At 37.5% G+C, this 19908-nt stretch overlaps 2 protein-coding genes across 4 annotated transcripts; one reads left to right on the top strand and one right to left on the bottom strand.

Moving 5' to 3' along the window:
- The first annotated feature begins 186 nt into the window (after positions 1 to 186).
- On the top strand, positions 187 to 11359 carry LOC105051346 (uncharacterized). 3 transcript variants are annotated; one of them, XM_010931721.4, is made up of 10 exons: positions 187 to 345; positions 3925 to 3950; positions 4367 to 4451; positions 4546 to 4755; positions 6479 to 6601; positions 8637 to 8718; positions 8790 to 8863; positions 9248 to 9336; positions 9407 to 9479; positions 10993 to 11359. In XM_010931721.4, the coding sequence occupies exons 1-9, from the start codon at positions 271 to 273 to the stop codon at positions 9474 to 9476; spliced, it is 834 nt and encodes a 277-aa protein (XP_010930023.2). In that variant the 5' UTR covers positions 187 to 270; the 3' UTR covers positions 9477 to 9479; positions 10993 to 11359. The 3 variants fall into 3 exon arrangements, with proteins under 3 accessions (XP_010930023.2, XP_010930022.2, XP_010930024.2); XM_010931720.4 differs by having other exon boundaries at positions 10915 to 11359; XM_010931722.4 differs by lacking the exon at positions 10993 to 11359 and adding an exon at positions 9767 to 10902.
- A 332-nt stretch (positions 11360 to 11691) lies between these two features.
- LOC105051348 (uncharacterized) lies at positions 11692 to 14126 on the bottom strand. The gene is given in 3 exon segments (XM_010931725.4): positions 11692 to 12400; positions 13096 to 13282; positions 13285 to 14126. Coding segments are annotated over 3 exon segments (1416 nt in total). The 5' UTR covers positions 13889 to 14126; the 3' UTR covers positions 11692 to 11775.
- Between the last annotated feature and the right edge of the window lie 5782 nt (positions 14127 to 19908).

The following is a 19908-nucleotide window of genomic DNA, read 5'->3' as shown; positions in this document are numbered from 1 at the left end:
TAGATTGCATCAGATTAAATCGATCCTAATTTAGTAATTTAGATCCGATCTAAAATATTGAATGGATTCAATTTTAAAATTTAATTCCTTTACGAAATTTTTAAAATGTTGGATTGGATCTAAATAGGCGGACTGGATCGGGCTACGGTCAACCCGATCCATTTGCAGCCTAATCACAGCGCGGAATTTATTGTTCTTCTTTTTCTCTCTTCGGCCAGCCGGTGGGTAAATTTCGCCGCACGGAAACCCCTTTCCCTTCGTCTCTCGAAGATGGGACGGAGGGTGATCGAGATCGCGCTTCTTCTCCTACTCTCGCTCTCGCTCCATGGAGCCCGTGCTCGCCAGGTACCTACCTCTCTTTCGAGACCAAGCCCTCGACTTCTTTCTGCTGCTGCGATTACTTGAATATAGTTCTATTTGGATTCGGTACACCAGATTTATATTGTTTTTTGGATTCTGTTTAGATTGTTAAATTCTTTAGGTTTCATGACTTGGTTTGTGTTAAGATTATTAGATTCTTTAGATGAACTATCGGGATGATACTGGTCAGGAATGAGTCAATTTTGTCGATCTTACGCAAAAACCGTCCGAGCTAATTGTCTCTTCGATGGAAAAGATGCTTATTTCGTAATTTTGTTAATAAATTTGGCAATTTGCCCAACCATTTCATGAGTTTAAGATAAAACAAATGGAATTAAGGAAGTGATGATTGGATGAACTCATGTGAATGCGCTTTCCCTCATCTAGCCGCTCGACTGGCTAGTTCATGAGGATGTTGGCGTTTTGCTTTTGTTTCTGTTAGACATCTACTGTAACTGGCTGTTAAGTATCAGATTTTTTTCTTTTTTTCAAATGTTCTTGATTTGTGGAGGTCCTGACCAAACAATTTTCCTTCTTGGATTTGACTTCTGATGTTATTTTTCCTTGCATAGCATACTTTTTATGATACTTCAAATGAAAATGGATTCTTTGGGGATCATTCTGAAAATTTCTGGGTGTGTAATAGTGGCAGCATTAAATTTGTGAAGTGGTGCAGGGATTCAAGAGGGTTATTTATCCTTAGTTATTCACGATTGCTAGGACAATTGAATGCATTTATTGATTGTGTCTCCCCAGTCCTTATGCTCCCGGTCCATCACCTGCTAGCTCCCAGGAAATAAGACTCATTTGTCATGTAGAAGAACAATAATGGAGTCCTTAGCTCTTGGCTTAGAAACTCAATGTAGATTCTTTTATATGGTACGGTTGTGATAGGTAGTGGCTTAGGACCGCACATGAGCATACACACAAGTGCAATTGCATATGCAGAGAGAGAGAGAGAGAGAGAGAGATATGAAATTCTCTTGATAGGTGAAGTTAAATTGCTAAATTCCTGCATGCTGTTCAACGATCACATGGATTAGTATCATGGCTGTAATTTTTTTTGAGGAAACATTTTGATTACTTTCTAGTTCAATGGAATTAATTTTAAAATAAGTGATTGATACAACAAGTTCTTTAAGCCAATTTGCCAAAAAATTTGCTCTCATACTGAAGTATTTGGCTTGTGCCCTGAATTGAAGTTGGTTGAAATCAAAAGGAAGTGATTTTGCAGAAATTTGAAATGCTTGTCTTTTCTTCTGAGTTCGGACATGGACAAAAGATCTTCACAATAACTTGCAATGAGCTAATTGTGACATGATAGTAAGGATTTAAGTATTATTGTCATACTTGTGTTGGTTAGGATTGGCTAAATACAATTCTTGTGTTGTTATGCATTGACATTTTACACATACTAGCATGGAAATATGTTATCATATGGAAAGATTCACCGTGAACAAACTAAGATGCTTATATTATTTAATTATTTAAGACTAGACCAATTTTATCTGCTTTTCAATAATGCTGATGTAGAGACAATTTGGGAAGATAGAATTTACAAAAACTTAATGTTAAATCTTTTAACTTGTAAAAATATGAAGTAAGACTAAGGTTTGTGCAATAACCTGCACAAGGTAATTAATTCATGTTCTACAGTAAGTTCTTGAATCAAAAGCAGAAAAGTGAGTGAGGAAAGGAAAAGTTGAAGAAGTAAAAAGTAGGAATGCTTCTGCGAGCACTTGGCCTCAAATGCTTCCTAGTGAAAATCAGTGGTGGACCTCTCAAAATCAAAATCCATAGCATTTATCAGATCTATGTTATATCAAATGCTTAGAGAAAAAATGATGCATTCATGAGGTATTTTCTTGTGCATCAAATGGATGCAAAATGGATGATTTTAATGGTTTAATACTACATTGTGGTTTGATCTACAGTAAAAAGCATCCAAATCAGATGAAATTTAGTATACATATGTTTCAAAAATATGTAGATCAAGTTCAATGGTTTGGATTTGTAAATTATATAGCATGTAATATATTTTTGCTTATAAGCTATATTGCTACCATTCATGTTGTTCTACCCTGATGCATGGGAAAGAGAATGTCAAAATAGATGATTATTTAGTCTTAGGCATCCTATGTAAAATAAATCATGATTAATGGTGTGGATTTTGCTTTTGAGATGTCCATCGCTAATCTTCACTGGGAGGCATTTGAGATCATATGCTCTTAGACATGATCTGCCATATCGCTCGATATGGGGCGTATCTTACCATACCAGTATTGTATTGTTATGAGGTCTTGTACCATGCTGACACTTGGTATGCTATCTTGTACCGTATCGAATTGCCTACTTTTTTTGAAACAATATTAAGATGGTACCGGTACGGAGTCTGGTTCCAAGATGACAAACCTTGCTCTCAGAAGCATTTTAAGTTTTTAACACTCTCTCTCTCTCTCTCTCTCTATATATATATATATATATATATATATGTCTTCCCACCTCCCTATATGTGTGTCATTTGTGCCAATCAGCATGAACTAGTAGGTATATAATGGTGCCTTATTAGTTTGTAGTATGTTGTGTTGTCAATTTACATGCTAGAATGTGCAAAGCACTAGCACAACATAGCATGGTTCAATGAATACCCTTCCAACGCTAGCATGGCATGGCACTATTGATCCACTCTTAATCGTTGCATGGTCAGACCTAGATCTAATGGATGTAAATGGGAAGAGAATAGGACCCATGGATTGCTGTATAGTACCGAACCGGGTGTGTACCATACCGTATTGGTTCGGTACTGATACATGGTACGGAGGATGTATTGACACTTAGTACACCAAACCGGCCCCTTATCGGTATAGTAACAGGTTAGCATTGGTATGGAGTCCGGAACAAGATGGTGAATCTTGATAGAACCTATATATAGAAAGTAATAGAAAGAGGACAGGGTTCAATTAGCCAAGGCAAGTTCCCTTTATTTTTGTTTTCTTTCTTTTTTTTTTCTCATTTTCCCCTCTTTTCCTTATTCTCCTTTTTTCTCTTTCATTGTTTATACCTGACATCTTTACCCATGATCTCTCACTCATGCATTGTTGGACAAACTGCCAGTACATTTGATTTTCTGGTTTTTAAGCCTATTTTAAGAGTTGGAGACTGTAATTGCTAGTGTGGAAACTCAGTCTAGATGGCAGATCACTGTTCCATATCTTTGTCTCATTCTTTCTTTATACAGAAAAGAAAAAGCTAATAAAAAATAATGATACTGCCAGACTTTTAACTGCATGGAGTGCTCTATATACCCACCAGCTATATGAATTTGGCTTGGCCTTGTTGAACCAAGTGTCTAGAATCAATAGCATGATATTCGAACTTTGTTTTTAGGGACATATTTTTTTTCCATAAACATGTGGTACTAGCTTTATTTTGTTAATGTTATGCTTAAGGTTATGCTGATCTATCTATTCTAATTGTTTTTTTTCTTGTGCCTATGTTAATATAACAAACTGATATTCCTTGCTCTTCTGCTGATTCCTTCTCATTTTTTCTCTTATGCTGTAGGAGGCTGAAGGGGCTGCTGGGGCCAGGTAATATGCTTTCCAAAGTCATATAGTTTCTTGTTTTGTATTCATTCACAATAAGTTGTTTTTATTAAATGTGCACAGATCTGTACTATTTAGCTGAAGCTTTTATTGGTATTGTATAATGACATACCTGGTTAACACCCCCTTTTTTTGACATACAAAACTTATGCAAGTTTCAGATCTTTTAAGCATTTATTTTAAGAAGATATGCTTACAGCTTTTACATCATCTTGTTTGGGATGATTGCAATTTTCTTTAGGATCAGTTTGGCTTTTCTAATGAGGAAACCTGAAAAACTGTAGCAGTTTAGACAGTTTATCTCAGAATTTTTATGTCATCAACCTGGTTCAGATGTCCTCTTGGTGTCTATATTTGTGCATTATTCAAAAGATTGATATTTTGCTTGATTTTATGTTCAGATCCCTCTTGCAAGAAGTTGCACACAAACATGAAGTGCATTGTTCTAGAGAAAGAAGTAGAACTGCCTGGAAAATTATTGAGGAGGTATGATTGTGGTAGTGGTACAGTGGGGACCCTAGCCTACATTATTCATTTCTTTGGCTGAAAATTCATTCTAAGATTTCCATAATTGATGCAGTATCTGATGCCATTTGTGGATCAAGAGCAGTATCAAATTTCAAGCAAGTGTAGACTTCATCCTGATAATGACATGTTCCACGAACAGGAGCAGCACAAAATTCATGTGGATACAAATGAGTGGCGCTGTGGATTTTGTAAAAAAGCCTTCCGTGCAGAGAAATTCCTTGATCAACATTTTGATAACCGACACTATAATTTACTAAATGATGTATGTGCATTCAGAACATAAATAAAATATTTGAAAATTATTATTTACATCAAGCAGCTTGCTATTACCACTGCTGACTTTGGAGTTTGGATCTGTAACCAATAAATTATGAACATCTACACAAGAGAGAATATGAAATGAAAAAGGCAAGACTAAACAATGATTATCCGATGCCCATGGTAAGCTGATGCTGCATGGCTCTTCACGGATGGGTGGCATCTTATGACCAACAAATTATCTCCTTGCCCATATCATTCTTTGCAAGTGACTTTATTATATCAGTTATTTAAATTTGACATCCTTATAAACATCAATGGTACAGCCCTTGAATTCTAAATAACTGTCTAGTTATGTGCATTCCTTATCAGTTATCAGTCATCAGTTAATCTATTGATATCATATGCCAGTGTTTCCCTGTTATCAATGCATGGCATTAGCTCTTGTTTTTTTGACTTGTAAATATTAGACCATGATAATTAGATGACTAGGCAGACTTTATACATGGTACAAGAGCTCTCATGTGGGAGGAAGAATATTAAATATTTAAAAAAATGCATAAATAAAGAAGAAATGACACAGAAATGACATGTCTTTTTTTCTTATCTAAGGTTGATGGGGCCACCTCTTTTTAAGAAGAAATAACAATATTGCTCTCCATAAGTGGTTGGCCTTCATGTTTTAAGACAACTCATGCATGGCTTCTAAACATGGCTAAATAAGTAATAAACTTGTATGGTGCCAAATAGCTAAAAATTTACTCCATAATTGTAACACTACCCAGAAGCTGGTTTGGCAGATACTGTAGTGGCTAAACTTAGGAAGTTAGATAATGCTTATCAAAAGAGTTATACTAAGAGCCTTTTGTAAAATTACCAACAATTCCTTATTTTCTTGCTTCTTGACATAATGTATCATTTTATTAGTTGTTAGCCCTCGATCCTTATTTGATCATATTATAATGCATATCAGTATGCTATGTTATTTCATACCTTATAGGTTATTAGTTGTTTGCGCAAAGGTTTGGAAACTTGGTTTTAATTTCGATTAGGTGGCCCAAGTTTGGAATTTCAACAATTTCTCCTCAGGTTCTGGCTGCCAGCCAAAAAAAGTTAGAGCAATTATGAAACATCAACAAAGTTTTTGATAGAAATTAAATAGAACAGGGAAGCATATATAGGTAATTTGAAAGCTTATTTTGTTGTTTGGAAACTTTGGATATATGGTTTTCGACTTTCTATTTTTGGGATAAAAGTGTGGAAATTGTAAAACATTTGAGAAACCATACAGGTCAAAGTATTATCGTATAATTAAAATTGTTTGAATGCAATCTCACTATTGAATACCTAACAATGTAATTATGTTGAAATGCCTCTTTCATTTTTCTATGTAATACATCTGAAATGATGAAAAATATTGCACTAGAGTGTCTTGATACCAAAGTACATCTCTTGACTCACCAAGTTTGGGCTTTTTGATCATGGTTTCTCAACTTAAGTATTGACTGGTTAAGAGTACTACAAAAAAAGTAATGATGGCATTTACCCCCCTTTCATTTATTGATTTATCAATCGATATTTTTCATCTCTTGTGATGTGTATCCTAAGTGTTTTGATTACTTTGAGGATATTATCGAGATTATAACATGCACATTTAAATTCAAGCTTCTATTGCTCAAAAAAATTTGAACTAAACATTGAAGTTTGCGAACTTTTATCTATTCCAGACTCAAGGACGATGCTTGGCAGATCTATGTGGAGCGCTGCACTGCGACCAGATGGCTGACTCCAAGAAGACCAAGACCAAATGCAATCCTGCAGCTGCTGCTAGGAACCGCCACCTTTGTGAGGTTCTGTCCTGCCTCCATTACTTTTCTAGGATCATATTTCATTATCTATAACGGTCTTTTGAAATCTTATTGTTCATGATTTAAGTGATAAAAATGATCAGAGACGGCTGGTTGTACCTTATGCATGAATATTTCAAGATAGGCTATGATTTCATGCAAATACAGTTAGAAATTGTGGCATCATGAACTCAGTTCGGTTGAAACCTGGAAACAACTATCCTTGAATTCTCAGTCAACCATTCACGAGCACAAGAAAACAGAAAAAGAGGAAAATGATTATAAATAACAAAATAACCATCTTATGAAATAGTAGTCTGATTTTTAATTACATATTGTACTAAAGCAATGGAAAACCATAACGAAGTATCTCGGTTGTGTTTGAAATGTACGCATGGATCCTTTGAATTGTTTTCCCTGTCCATATTCAATAAGTATTGGGTACCAATTAGATGCATGCTGCATGCTTAGTCTAAATCCTATATTAAAAAAAAAAAAAAAGAAAACTCTGGATGCATTTGAGATACTTTTGGATACATCTGGGGACCAGGACCCAGATTTTCTTTCTTTCTTTTTTTATGAATGTTGTCCTTTTTAAGAGTTTGTGATATCGATACTCTTTGTGGAGTATGGATTGTGGTCTGCGGATTAGATAATTACTCATTGATGGGTTCAAAGGGTTAAATAATGTTAATGTAACCGTATATGATGTGGATTGTGTTATAGTGACAACACATTATCCTTTATGGGTACTGTATATGTGTGGAAAAAATGATATATATTTTATTGTTATATCCCACCCATGTCATATCCTATTTTTCCAAGATTTTCCTTCTATGCATATGAATATGAAGTTGTATCTGTATCTAGTATTTGTATTCATGCTTTGTTCTTGTTAAGATCACATGATGCATTAGATATGAAATATTAAATAATGATACAAATCTATTTTTTTCAATTAAAAGCAATTCCAGACTCATTAAAGATTCAGGTGAAAATTTAGCCATTGGCATTTTCTACAAAGTTCTTATGTCTGTTTAGTAATTTAGGGCTTGTTTTTTCTTTTTATTTTTTTATTTTTTTTGCTTTTTAAAACAGAAACAGTGGTAGGGTCTAGAAAAATGTTGATACTTAAGTGTGTTCCCCCTTAATTACTAAATCTTCAAAGTTTATGGTAGTTTACTCCACCATTGTTGCCATCAATGCTTCTCCACATAACTCCAAAACCATGACCATGATTGAAAGTTTGAAACTTTCACTTTTACCACCATCACCTCTCCACTGCTGCTGGAAGTACTGCTGTTGCTGCCACCACTGCAGCGCACCATCACTGTGAACACAACCATGATCACCTCCTCGGCTGGCATCCCCATGTGAGGACCAGACTATTGAATGGCCATCACCGCCATTACTAGTGCTCATGTCATTATCTTTTGTTGCCATCACTAGAGTCTAGCGCCACCGCCGCTTACAGTTTTTCCCACCATCACCGCCATCAAACATGTTTTTAGTGTTTCCTCTTTGAAAATGAAACATTAGCAGATGTCTTCCTATCTTTAGAATATCAGAAACAAAACCAAAGCACTTGAAGCCAAAGTAGAAGATTGGCAATTGTGCCAGATGCAACCATAGTTATCTGAATAAAAAAAATGAATATCCTGCTGTCCAGGTTTCAAACTTATGAACAATTCAATCCAGTTCCTGATGCAATTATGATGGATCTATATTCCATGAATGCGGATCATGTGATGAATTCATTGTGTTCTGCAACAGTGTAAAACTAAATTTACTTTCCAATCTATTGTCCCCATCTATGTTTAGTACCATAAAATGATTGCATCCCCATCCATGTAACTGCAGTCATATAAAATGATTGGTTATAGGACCACGTTTGTTAGCAACCTCCAGCAACCTATGAACCACCTACGACATCATTGATCAGAGTTAGGATCATTGATTTAGTCTACATTGATATTCAGCTTATTGTATAGCCTATATGAAAATGGTTATTGCTTTATTAATCTTTTATCTGCTTCAGAGCCTTGCAGATAGTTGTTTTCCGACTAACCAAGGTCGCTTGGCAAGCTTTTTTTTTTTTTTTTTGGCAAGCCGTCTTCATGGTATTTAGCTATCTAAACAACTCCATATCCATCTTATTATAAAATATTGTTTGATGCAATTGTATTCGCAGAACTTTTCTTACGGCAATTCTGTGATGCTCACACATGCAGTGGGGGACAAAAACCCTTCTCCAGAGGGGGCAAGGTAACAGTCTTCCTGTTTATGCTGTCAGATTTTTTTCTCCAAAGTTTGGACTGCTGTGTGTTCTATCCTGACTAACTATGGAAAGAACAACCGTACACCATCAATTGCAGTCTCTTTTCATTCTGATGGAGTTCATTTGCAATGCAAAATGATAGATGCCAATTTTATTCTTGAAAGGGCACAAGTCCAGTATTTTTAATTCTTGGCTTATTCTGTTCTTGAACTTCATTTGGCAGTGCAATGTTCTACATTCTTTGTTAGAGATAATCATTTCTGACTGATACCCACCATTTAACTAAATTGAATAAAAGAAAAAATCCAAGTGGCTTGTTTGATGTCTTCTTACAGTTTTTATCTCCTCTTCTTTCCCCTTGATCTATGCAGAAGCAATCAAGCGTATTTTACCTTGCTGTTTGCATATTGACAGTGATGCTTCTACCACTGTTCTATCTTTTGGTTTATTTGCATCAAAGGTATATATCTCATCTACATTCTGTTCTTGATGGTTTTGAATGATGCTCTGATACCCTATGGTCTTTGCAGAGAGATGAGGAAGGGCACTCAAGATCTGAAACGTATATCAAAAACAATGCGCAAGTCAAAGCCATCCTAGGTGGTAAGTCTCAACAACGTGCAGTAACTTTAACAGGTCACATGTCACCAACTTAGAGAGAGGTATCCTAAAATCACAGCTTGTGGTACCTATGCAAGCTAGCTTATGCAGATGACCGCCTTGTCCACCGAAGCAACATTAGGTCAAGGTCTTCATGACTATTGTATTAACAACCTTATTTTCAACACATAAGGGGGAAAATGTGCAAATTACATCTTAAGTTGCATTGCAACACCTGAAAATGGAATGCTTGCATGAGTGACTTGATCCCTGGATCTGCTTTTATGCAGGCAAATGGAGCCTAAGGGCCTAAGGTTGCACAAGTGATGGCCATCCATTTGCTAAAAACCTTCCCGTTCCTTAGTCTTTACATATAAACAGCATGTAAGTAAAGAATATATCAGACTATCATATTGTTGGTTTTCCTCAATTTGTCCTACCATCGTTTAGAACCTGAGTCCGCTAATGATCCTTTTTGATACCTATAGTGAGCTCCACAATGTTCTGTTTTTCTGTTGGCTTTCTTTGGATACCTTATGCTTCTCAGGATTAATTTCATGCTTATCCATTTACTTTGCCTGCCTTACTCATGTATGCTGTATTTGACCAGGCAGTCATTTTTGACGTCTGTCATAGGGTTCAAATATTTCATATCTATCCTAGCCCCACAGAATTTTCCCCAGACCCGCTTAATGTGTATGGAGTATGAGACAATTCATTATAATTGCCATAAGCTCATTCTCTATCTGATAGTGGGTTCATGTAAGGTATTTTTCTGGCGCATTTAGCAATAACGATATTTTTTCTACAAACTGTATTATATGGTTCCATGTTTTCAGTTGACATTATACTTCTTAATGCTCCAAATATTAACATTTGAGTGACCATGGCATCTTCTCCCTGGTTCAGAAGTTGCCAGGTTGCTACTTGCCAAGTATATTGGTGGTTGTACCAGTGACTGGGGATCAAATCCTGTCTTCATCAGGGTCATAGCGTGGGGAGGGTGGTCAGGGGTATTGCTGGAAAAAAAGCCACCTTTTTCCTGCTTGCTGGAATCTTGAGGTTCCTACCTGCATGATTTGTGCCCTCACTTAAAATCATTTTCTTTTTGAATTACGTTAATTTTATATTATTTGCTCGGGTGCTTTATGTGCGATCACATAATATCATTGTACATGAGGAATCAGAAATGGGACACCCCACTGGCAAGGTGGCCTTTTTTCTGAGGTTTGCTCTGTCACCAATTTCTAGTAACTACTCAGCAAACCTCCAAGGCTGACTGCAATTTGCAACCTTTGCAACTTTGTTTGCATTTGTCACTGATTTTTATGTAGAAATGACAAGGGAAAGTGCTTTGGATGAAGATTTTGTAATGTGTTCATAACTGTGTATTAATGCCTTAATTTTCCTTCCTAATTGCTTATTGTCCATGAAGCAGGCATGTTGTATATTTGAATGCTTATGGGATTGCGTGACGTTCATGGCTTCATTAAGGCATTATGCACGAAACTTGCAGGGAGGTTGAGCTGGTGCAGAGCTGCTTTCACTGAATCTCCTCCAACCTTCTTGTAAAATTGCTTTGAATTGACAGAGGTTCTGTCGGACCTTTCTGCTCTCTGGGTCTTCACCTGTCTACCAAGAAAGAACTAGTCCAGTTCATAAATGAGAGTCCAAATTGGTCATTTTTGTCGTGTGGACCATTACTGAGTTTATGTACACTGATGATATAATCTGAAAAGCCTCGACAAAACACTATTCTTTGGAATTGTATGTTTAACAAGAATGGTAACTATTCAGCATGTACTCAAACAGAAGCCATTTAATTTTAAAGAACCATGAATCATGAAATACTTAATTGTGCCCACGAGTGGTACTCATTTTAATGGGGAATGCAGAATGTGCGAATACTAGAAACCTATCACCATTTTTCTTCAAACAATTTATCTGATAATATTCAAGTTGTCTTTGTTGCCACCTAGTTATTATCTTGCTCTTTCTTCCTTTTTCTTTCTAATACTTGGATTGTGCCTGAGTGGTACTCGTTGAAATTTGGAATGAAGGTCTTACTTTTTCTTTCTTTCTGCTTATGATCTATGCTTTTGGAATGCAAATAATTGAAGGTCTTATTATAATTGTATGCCCTCCATGGTAACTTGAGAAGTTATTTTTGTTATTCCAATGGGTAAAATAGAACTAATGGAAACGCTCAACCTCATTAGTCTCAAAAGCAGTATACTCAAGCATTATCGAAGAACTTTATAAATAAAAATGAATGTCAAAGAAAAAATTTGCTGTGATCTCATGGAGATATAACCCCAAATGCAATAGAAATCAACTCATTTGAAAGGAGGAAGCCATCTGGATCACTCAGCCTCATGAATGCAACTTTGTTCCCCATCTCATAATCATCATTCAACTGCTGCTCGAAATCATGAAAACTCAATGATTTTCTATCACCATCTATTGCAACCACATGGCCACTCTCAACAAATGGTCTGAAGGCTTTGCACAGGGAGAGTGCCAAACAGTCTCCAAAGGATCTTCCAAAACTGCTTAAATCTAGGCCTCTTGCTGTCCTCAGAGAAAGCATCACGACATCCATGGCCATGTCCTTGCTTCCAACACGAGTAGCATCATGATCTACCATTCCATCTTGCAGTTTCTGCACCCAGTCTATGTACTCCTTCAATCTTCTTGGCCTTGAAAACCTCACGCCATTGATGTAGCTTGCGGATCCTAGACCAAACCCATAGAATGATCTATTTTGCCAGTATGTAAGATTGTGCTTGCACTCATAGCCACTCTTGCAGTAGCTGCTGATCTCGTAATGGCTGTAACCTGCCGTTGTAAGCGTCTCCGAAGCCATTTTGTAGAAGTTGGCTGACTGTGTCTCTGTGGGCAGAGGGAACTCCCCAGGAGTGTACCTGTAATCAGGGTTGACAATACACCAAGATATGGTACAAAGTTATAATATTTTGGAATTTTACACTTTCTGTATATTGCAAGTTATGATTTTACAACACTAGATGTTTCTTTCTTTTCCTTTTTTGGTTGAGGACCATCCTAGTTGTTTGACTGTGGAATAAAGTCACATAAAACCCAAAAATTGTTACATGTAATTTTTTTTATAATGAAATTACATAAAAGCCCTAAAATTATTACACTGAAATTCTTAATTGAGTAGAATTTTGCAAACAAACAATTTCTCTCCTTATTGTCTTGCATTATACCAATTTTCTAGTTTTTCTCCTTCCAAAAATTTAACACCTGCTAAAATAACTCAACTTTTATAATAAAAAATTTTTATTTTCCCCTCATAAAATAATGATTTAACATAAAGATCCTCCATGCAGAGCAGGTGTTTTAAATTAGAGAAATTTAAGTATGAAACTTCATCAAGCATTTGAACACAAAATCGATGATTTTATTATGAAACAAGAATGCAAGACTTTGAATTACTCCCTTTGCTACAAGATTTTAGCAGAAGATATGGGATTAAAAAGCGGTTCTGGTCTTTTGAGCTATAGAAAAGTAGAAATGGAGGTTCAGCAAATTTAGCGTTAGACTCTTTTCTACACTTAAACTACTAGCGAGAAAGGGAGAGTTCAGCATTGCTTACAGTTGTCCAAACTTGGTCCCTTGCTCGACCTGCAGGTCGTAGACGGAGACGTGGGTGGGCCGAGCATCCACCGCTTGGCTCAAGCTGTCCTCCCACATCTCTGGTGTCTGGTGAGGCAAGGAGGAGATGAGGTCCATGCTCCAATTCTCCAACCCATTGCACCCAGTGACAATCTCTATAGCTTCAACACCTCCTTCAAGCCATGCGCCCTCCCACAGGCCCTCAGCAGCTCCTCCTGGAATGCCTGGACCCCGAGCGACACCCTGTTCACCCCCAGCTCAAGCAGTTCCTCTAATCTCCCCCTGTCGAAGGTCCCCGGATCCATTTCAATGGAGATCTCCGGGGCGGCCCACATGCCGAATTTCGATCGGAGGGCATCGAGGACCGATGCGACGAGGGTCGGGGGCACGAGGGACGGCGTGCCGCCGCCGAAGAAGACGGTCTCGAGGGGCGGCTGGTTGTGGGATGCTGGTTTTGTGGCTTCGATTTCTCGGAGGAGGAGATGGATGTAATTGGCGATCCTGGGGTCGTTTTCATGGGATGGGGAAGGAGAAGAGGAGGAGCCGAGGGCGATGATGGGGAAATCGCAGTAGTGGCAGCGCTTGCGGCAGAAAGGGAGGTGGACGTAGGCGGAGGTGGGTGGCGGGATATCGGCTGAAGAGGAAAATTTGCAAACAGTTGGTGGGCGTGGCGGTGGGTTGGGGAAGGAATGCACAGGCAGGAGGATTCTGGCGTTTCTAAGCACAGGGAAATGGAAGAAGAGCATGGGCGGGAACAGGGTAGACCTAAGCATTTAAATATCTTGTAAGTAGAACAAAATGGGTTAAAAACGGTGGCAACCTTGGCCCTGGGAATAGAAATTGGGTGGTGGGTACTCCCTTAAATAAAACCCTTACCTTTGGTCTCAAGGAATCTGCTTGTATTGATGGAGAGCGATATCCTCAGAAGGTTTAGACTTAGGAAAAGCCTCTGTAATGGATTGTACCAAACTGCATTCAGAATCTTTAGATAAAGTTGCTATCATACCTGTTTACTGGGTGGAGGGTTAGCATTGCACATGGATTTCATGTTCCTGAGATCCACAACCCAGCCCTGACCCAATATAAGATTCAGTGGCAATCAAACCCATATGAGATCATGAGTTCTGTTAGGTCTGAATTTCGGGTTCCTCTTTCTCATTTGGGTCTAGGCTTGGATCTTTTACTATTTGTCTCAAAGCCCAACTAGTCCAACCATAAAATATATGTTGGTCGAAAATTCATTGTCCTATCCAAATTCATCTGTAACATTCTTAGGATCCATTTCGTGGGATATATTAAATTATGAGATAATTTGATAATTTTAAATAATTATTTATCTCAAAAAATAATTATAAAAAAAATAATTTTTACTATATTTGATTGATGAAAAAATTATTCTGAAAAAAAAAAAAAAAAAATATATATATATTATTTTTTTTTTTTTACGTTTGATTAGAGATAATCTTATATAAGAATATGGTTAAATTTATAAACATATCTTCAATAAAAAATAATTTTTTAATATCAAGATAGTATTATAATCTCCTATCAGTTTTTATATAATGACTATAATGATGCAGCCTTTTGCATAATGCCATCTGCGTCTTATTTTTTTTATAAAAACTCTTTATTAAATTTTAAAAAAATATCAAAATAAATTCAATGATTACATATGCATTTTATTGAGGATATTTTTGTTAAGTATGGATTATCATTACTCAGAAATTTATTAAATACCAATCTTCATGATATTTGTTTTAACTTTTCTCTTCGAATAATAAATATGTGATCCACTAATTTTTTTTACTATCCTTCTCTTTTATTTTCATACTAAATATGATAATCTAATGTGAGATTTGTTTTTTTATACCAAAAACACCGCAACCAAATGAATTCTTATAGAAATTCCTATGGGATTGTATTAAAAATTATGTAAGAATCAAATCTGTTGATCCATCTAGCTTTTTTTTTTTTTTTTCTAAGAACCTGTTTAAATTTAGCTCACATCCTTGCATTTGGTCCCGGGAAGAAAAAAATATATTGGCCAAGTAGAGTGTGATTGATACAGTGTCATGCTTAAATAAATGCTTTAATCTACGAATTCTACATGATTTTTAGTTTTATCATATAGGAATAGCCAAATTGGCTTTTTAAAATTAAATAAAGTTTGGTTTGCTTTCAGGTGGAAAAAGTCTAGAGTAGTTTTTTTAAAACAGATAATTAACTATCGGATAGAGAAGATGGAAGAACTTCTTCTTCTCTTTCTTTTTTAGGAGCAAATTAATTCAAATTTTATTTATATTAATATATAAAAAATATATCCATGTGAATCAAAAAATAAAATAAATAAATAATTAATTGAAATATCCAACATAGTAGTCCACAAAATTGTTCTAGTATGGTCAGCTACATATAATGTCCTATTGAAAAATCAATGGGACTTCTTTCGTTTTGCTTCTCTCTATCCTCCCACAATGAATGATTTTTTTTTCTTTTGGTAACAAACATAATGAATGATTAATACCTTCATAAATTTCCTAAAGGAGCCTACCCTGGGAGAAAGAAATAGAAACCGACCAACTCCTTCAAATATTACCTCATTTACTTTTCATGCGACATTGCTCCATTAAATTATGATATTTATAGCTATGTAAAACAAAATAATCAATAATCAATAAAATTAAAATTCTAGATATCAATCAATTGTACATGGAAGATAAGAGAAGAATAAAAGATTCATGGTATGTTGAGGCCATTACATAATTTAGTGATAATTTATGCCTTTAATGAACAACTAAATTAGCAGTTGCAAATCATTAATTTTCTTACAAAAAATTATTATGGTGAAAAGATCTGCAGTAAAATAATATAACTGTTGGGGTAAACCGATCGACTTCCGACTTTTATCACTACGACTCCGACTGTGCATCGACTGAATATGCAATCCCGACTCTTCATCAATCGACTGAGCAAACCTCACCGACCTATTATCGGCTGACTGACTAATATTCAACTACTATCGACCAACAACAGATGACTGGAGCCGTCGGCATAACAGAACTACTAACCGACAGACGCTCATAGATCCTATCGACATATGGTCGGTAATCTGTTCAATTTATCGTAACCGTTGCGAACGGTTATCGACTACGTGTCACGGCCGTTAAGGAGAATTAACGATTCACTAACTCTACATTTATGGCCCGATGATTTAGTGCTATAAAAAGCGGGATCCTGTGCTCGACGGTTACATCAGATTCATCTATAAAAAAGAGGTTAGAGAACAGTACTGGTAAGCCACTACGAGGCCAAAACTCTGCTACTCTCAAATTTACTGTTCATTAATTTTCTCTCTGACTTAAGTATCGGAGGCTCCCCACCGGACACAATTTCAGTCTGTGAGGATACTATTTTGCAGATGCTCATCACCGACGACAGGCGACAGAGAGAGAAGTTGGCCGCAATAGATTGGCACGTCAGATAGAGGACCGAAAAGATCACACTCGCCATGGCAAAAATCAGAGCCCAGCATTCGACTGTAACTGGATCGGTGAGGCACTCTTCTCGTCGGAAGAGATTCCACCCCCTCCTTCAGTAGCAGAGCCCAATTCCTCACGTCTCGTGGTCACCACGGACATTCAAATCACTGTATTTATGCAGCAGATGAACGTCTTGATAGAAGCAGTCAAAAGCCTCCAACAGCCAAACAGCAGCAGCCATGCGGAGCAATCGGTGGCACAGTCGGTGCCGTCCAGGCATAGCCACCGTCATCCGTGCGATCACCTTCTCCTTCTCTGAAGCGACCATCTGGCTCTCCTGTCGAGACGAACAACGACATTCTGCACTCTCATCGTGCCACCCATTGCTCACGGCGTCCCCCCTCTCTTTCCCATCTCAATAGCATTAGGAAGGGGAAACAGTCGCGAATGCCTTTTGCTTCTCCTTCAGGCTCGTCGGGAGGTTCCACCCTCAAAGTTTCCTAGCAATGACAATTCAATGACTAGAACGCAAGTTTCAGAAATCAACCGCCGACTCGCTCAGCTCCAAGTGGAAGGTCGAAAGTCTTCCAATAACTACAACTTCCACACTGCCCAATCTCTTTCTCAGCACATCTTGAACGAGCCGATTCCATCTCGATTCAAGATGCCGCAAGTGGAGCCATCGTATGGCTCCACAGACCTGATCGACCACCTTGAGAGCTACAAGGCTCTCATGATGATTCAGGGGCAACGACGTCCCTTGTGCATTAGCTTCCCAGCAATCCTTCGGAAAGCTGCTCAAGTCTGGTACTCCGACTTCAGTCGGAAAGCATATATCCTTCGGACAGCTCGAACATTCTTTTGTGGCTCACTTCAGCACTAGCCGAAGGCCACCACGAACTTCTGACAGTCTCTTCTCAATCAAGCAGGGAGAGACTGAGACATTAAGAGATTTTGTGGCTCGTTTTAATGCGACCACACTTAAGATCAAAGATCTCAATAAGACATGGCTATATCGGCCATGAAAAGAGATCTGAGGAGATCTCGTTTCCATATTCTTCGGATAAAACTCTCCCCGGACTTATTTGAATTCTAGAGTGTGCATACAAGTATATGCACCGGACAAAGGAGCTTCTGACTGATGCTAGACAGAAGTAAGGGTCAGAAGAAGAAAAACAGAAGAAAGGAGAAGCTCGGCCGAATTAAGTCGGCCACCTTCTAATAAGCGAGCTTCATCTCGACGACAGAGTCCAAGACCGAGTTACGACAGGTATGACTCCTATCCTCCTCTTCTGCTCTCGTGTGTAGATCTTCATGAAAATGAAGGAGCAGAATACCTACAACACCCTCCACCGATGAAAGCACCATCGAGGAGCCACGATCGGAAGAAGTACTGTCAGTTCCATCGTGACTATGGTCATGATACTGAAAATGTATCCAACTCAGGGATGAGATAGAGGTCCTGATTCGATGAGGCTACCTCGAGAAGTATCGGAGAGATCCGTCGACTCAAGCTCCTGCCAATCAACGATCTCAGTCGCAAACTATGAAGCTATAAATAATCAGTCGACTGCAGGAGTGATAACATGATTTTGGATGATCGAGCTAGGGGCAACTTTCGAAGAAGAGTTGGCAAAATGATGATGACTTAACAATGTAATAACTTTTTGAAAGAAAATGTTCGAAAAATTCAAACTCCCATGATGATGCTGTTGTTGTCTTGCAACAATATAAATTATGATATAAAAAGAATCCTTGTAGATAATGAAAGTTCGACTGATATTCTGTTTTACTCGACTTTCTTTCAAATTAACTACTGACTGATCGACTTAGAAGAGTCTCGACACCATTGATCGATTTCACAGAGATGCTATCACAGTGGAGGAGAAATCTCTCTCCCTTTAATCATTGAAACTGAACCACAACAGAGCACTATCTTCATAATGTTCATGGTAGTTCGAGTCCTTCGGCTTATAACGTCATATTCGGATGACCTAGACTTAACGCTCTGAAAGTAGTGGTTTCGACATATCATCTACTAGTCAATTCTCGATGAAAAATGAGGTCGGAGAGATATGCGGAGATCAACAATTGGCCTGACACTGCTTTCTTGTCTCCATCCAAAATAATAAACTTGAAGACTCTCTGTTGTCGACAAATTAGACCAAAGAAAAATCAGAAGAGGGGTGAACCAGCTGAACAACTGATTTCTATCCCACTAAAAGAAGAAGATCCTGAAAAGACGATCAAAATTGGATCGCAGTTGTCCGACTCAGACGGCAACAGTTAATAAATTTACTCAGAGCAAACACCGATATTTTTGCTTGGTCGGCCACCGATATGCCGAGATTCTTTAGAAGTAATAACTTTCGACTCAACATCAACTCGAATGTTAAACCGATGAGATAGAAGAAATGACCTTTTGCTTCTGAAAGAAAAAGGTCATTGATGAAGAAGTCGACAAGCTCCTCGCTGCGGCTTCATTAGAGAAGCTACATATCCTGATTGGTCGTCAATGTAGTAATGGTGAGAAAGGCCAATGAAAAGTGAAGAATTTGCATCAACTATACGGACTTGAATGAAGCTTATCTGAATGACAGTTTTTTATTATCGAAGATTGATCAACTGGTTGATGCGACTTCTGACCATCGACTTTTGAGTTTCATGGATACTTCGTCGGATATAATCAAATCGGATGGCACTAGAAGATAAGGAGCACACAACTTTTGAATCGACAAAGACATATATTGCTACAAAATAATGCCTTTCGGTTTGAAAAATGTTGAGCTACCTATTAACGGCTTGTCAATAAGATCTTCAAGACACAGATCAGACAGAATATGAAAGTATATGTGGACGACATGCTGGTGAAGAGTCCTCGAACAACAGATTATATTCAGGACTAGAAGAAGCCTTTGGCACACTTCGACGATATCAGATGAAGTTAAACCTGACCAAGTGTGCGTTTGGAGTAACCTCCAAGAAATTTTTCGAATTTTTTGTTTTACAATGAGAATTAAGGTTAATCCCGAAAAGATAAAGGCCATCATCGACATGAAACATCCAATTTCAAAAAAAGAGATACAGCAACTCAATAGAAGATCGCCGCACAGTTGATTTATTTCTAGGTCGGTCGAGAGATGCTTATCATGCTTTAAAATCTTGCAGCAAATGAAGATTTCTCATGGTGGGATGAATGCGACAGTCCTTCAAAGATTTAAAAAAATATTTGATTTCTCCACCTTTACTTACAAAATCGAAGGTCAAAAGACATTGTATCTCTATTTGGCGACTTCCACAGAAGCGATTAGTTC

This window comes from Elaeis guineensis, chromosome 9, assembly GCF_000442705.2.
Source record: "Elaeis guineensis isolate ETL-2024a chromosome 9, EG11, whole genome shotgun sequence".
Classification (NCBI taxonomy): Eukaryota; Viridiplantae; Streptophyta; class Magnoliopsida; order Arecales; family Arecaceae; genus Elaeis; species Elaeis guineensis.
This window is presented reverse-complemented; position numbering and strand designations above follow the sequence as displayed.

Bases quoted from the DNA above. Each gene is read 5' to 3' on its own strand.
- LOC105051346 (XM_010931721.4), top strand. From the start codon at position 271: ATGGGACGGAGGGTGATCGAGATCGCGCTTCTTCTCCTACTCTCGCTC. The intron at 4,756-6,478 runs GTATGTGCATTC...TATCTATTCCAG, and splicing joins ACTATAATTTACTAAATGAT to ACTCAAGGACGATGCTTGGC. The intron at 6,602-8,636 runs GTTCTGTCCTGC...TATCTGCTTCAG, and splicing joins GGAACCGCCACCTTTGTGAG to AGCCTTGCAGATAGTTGTTT.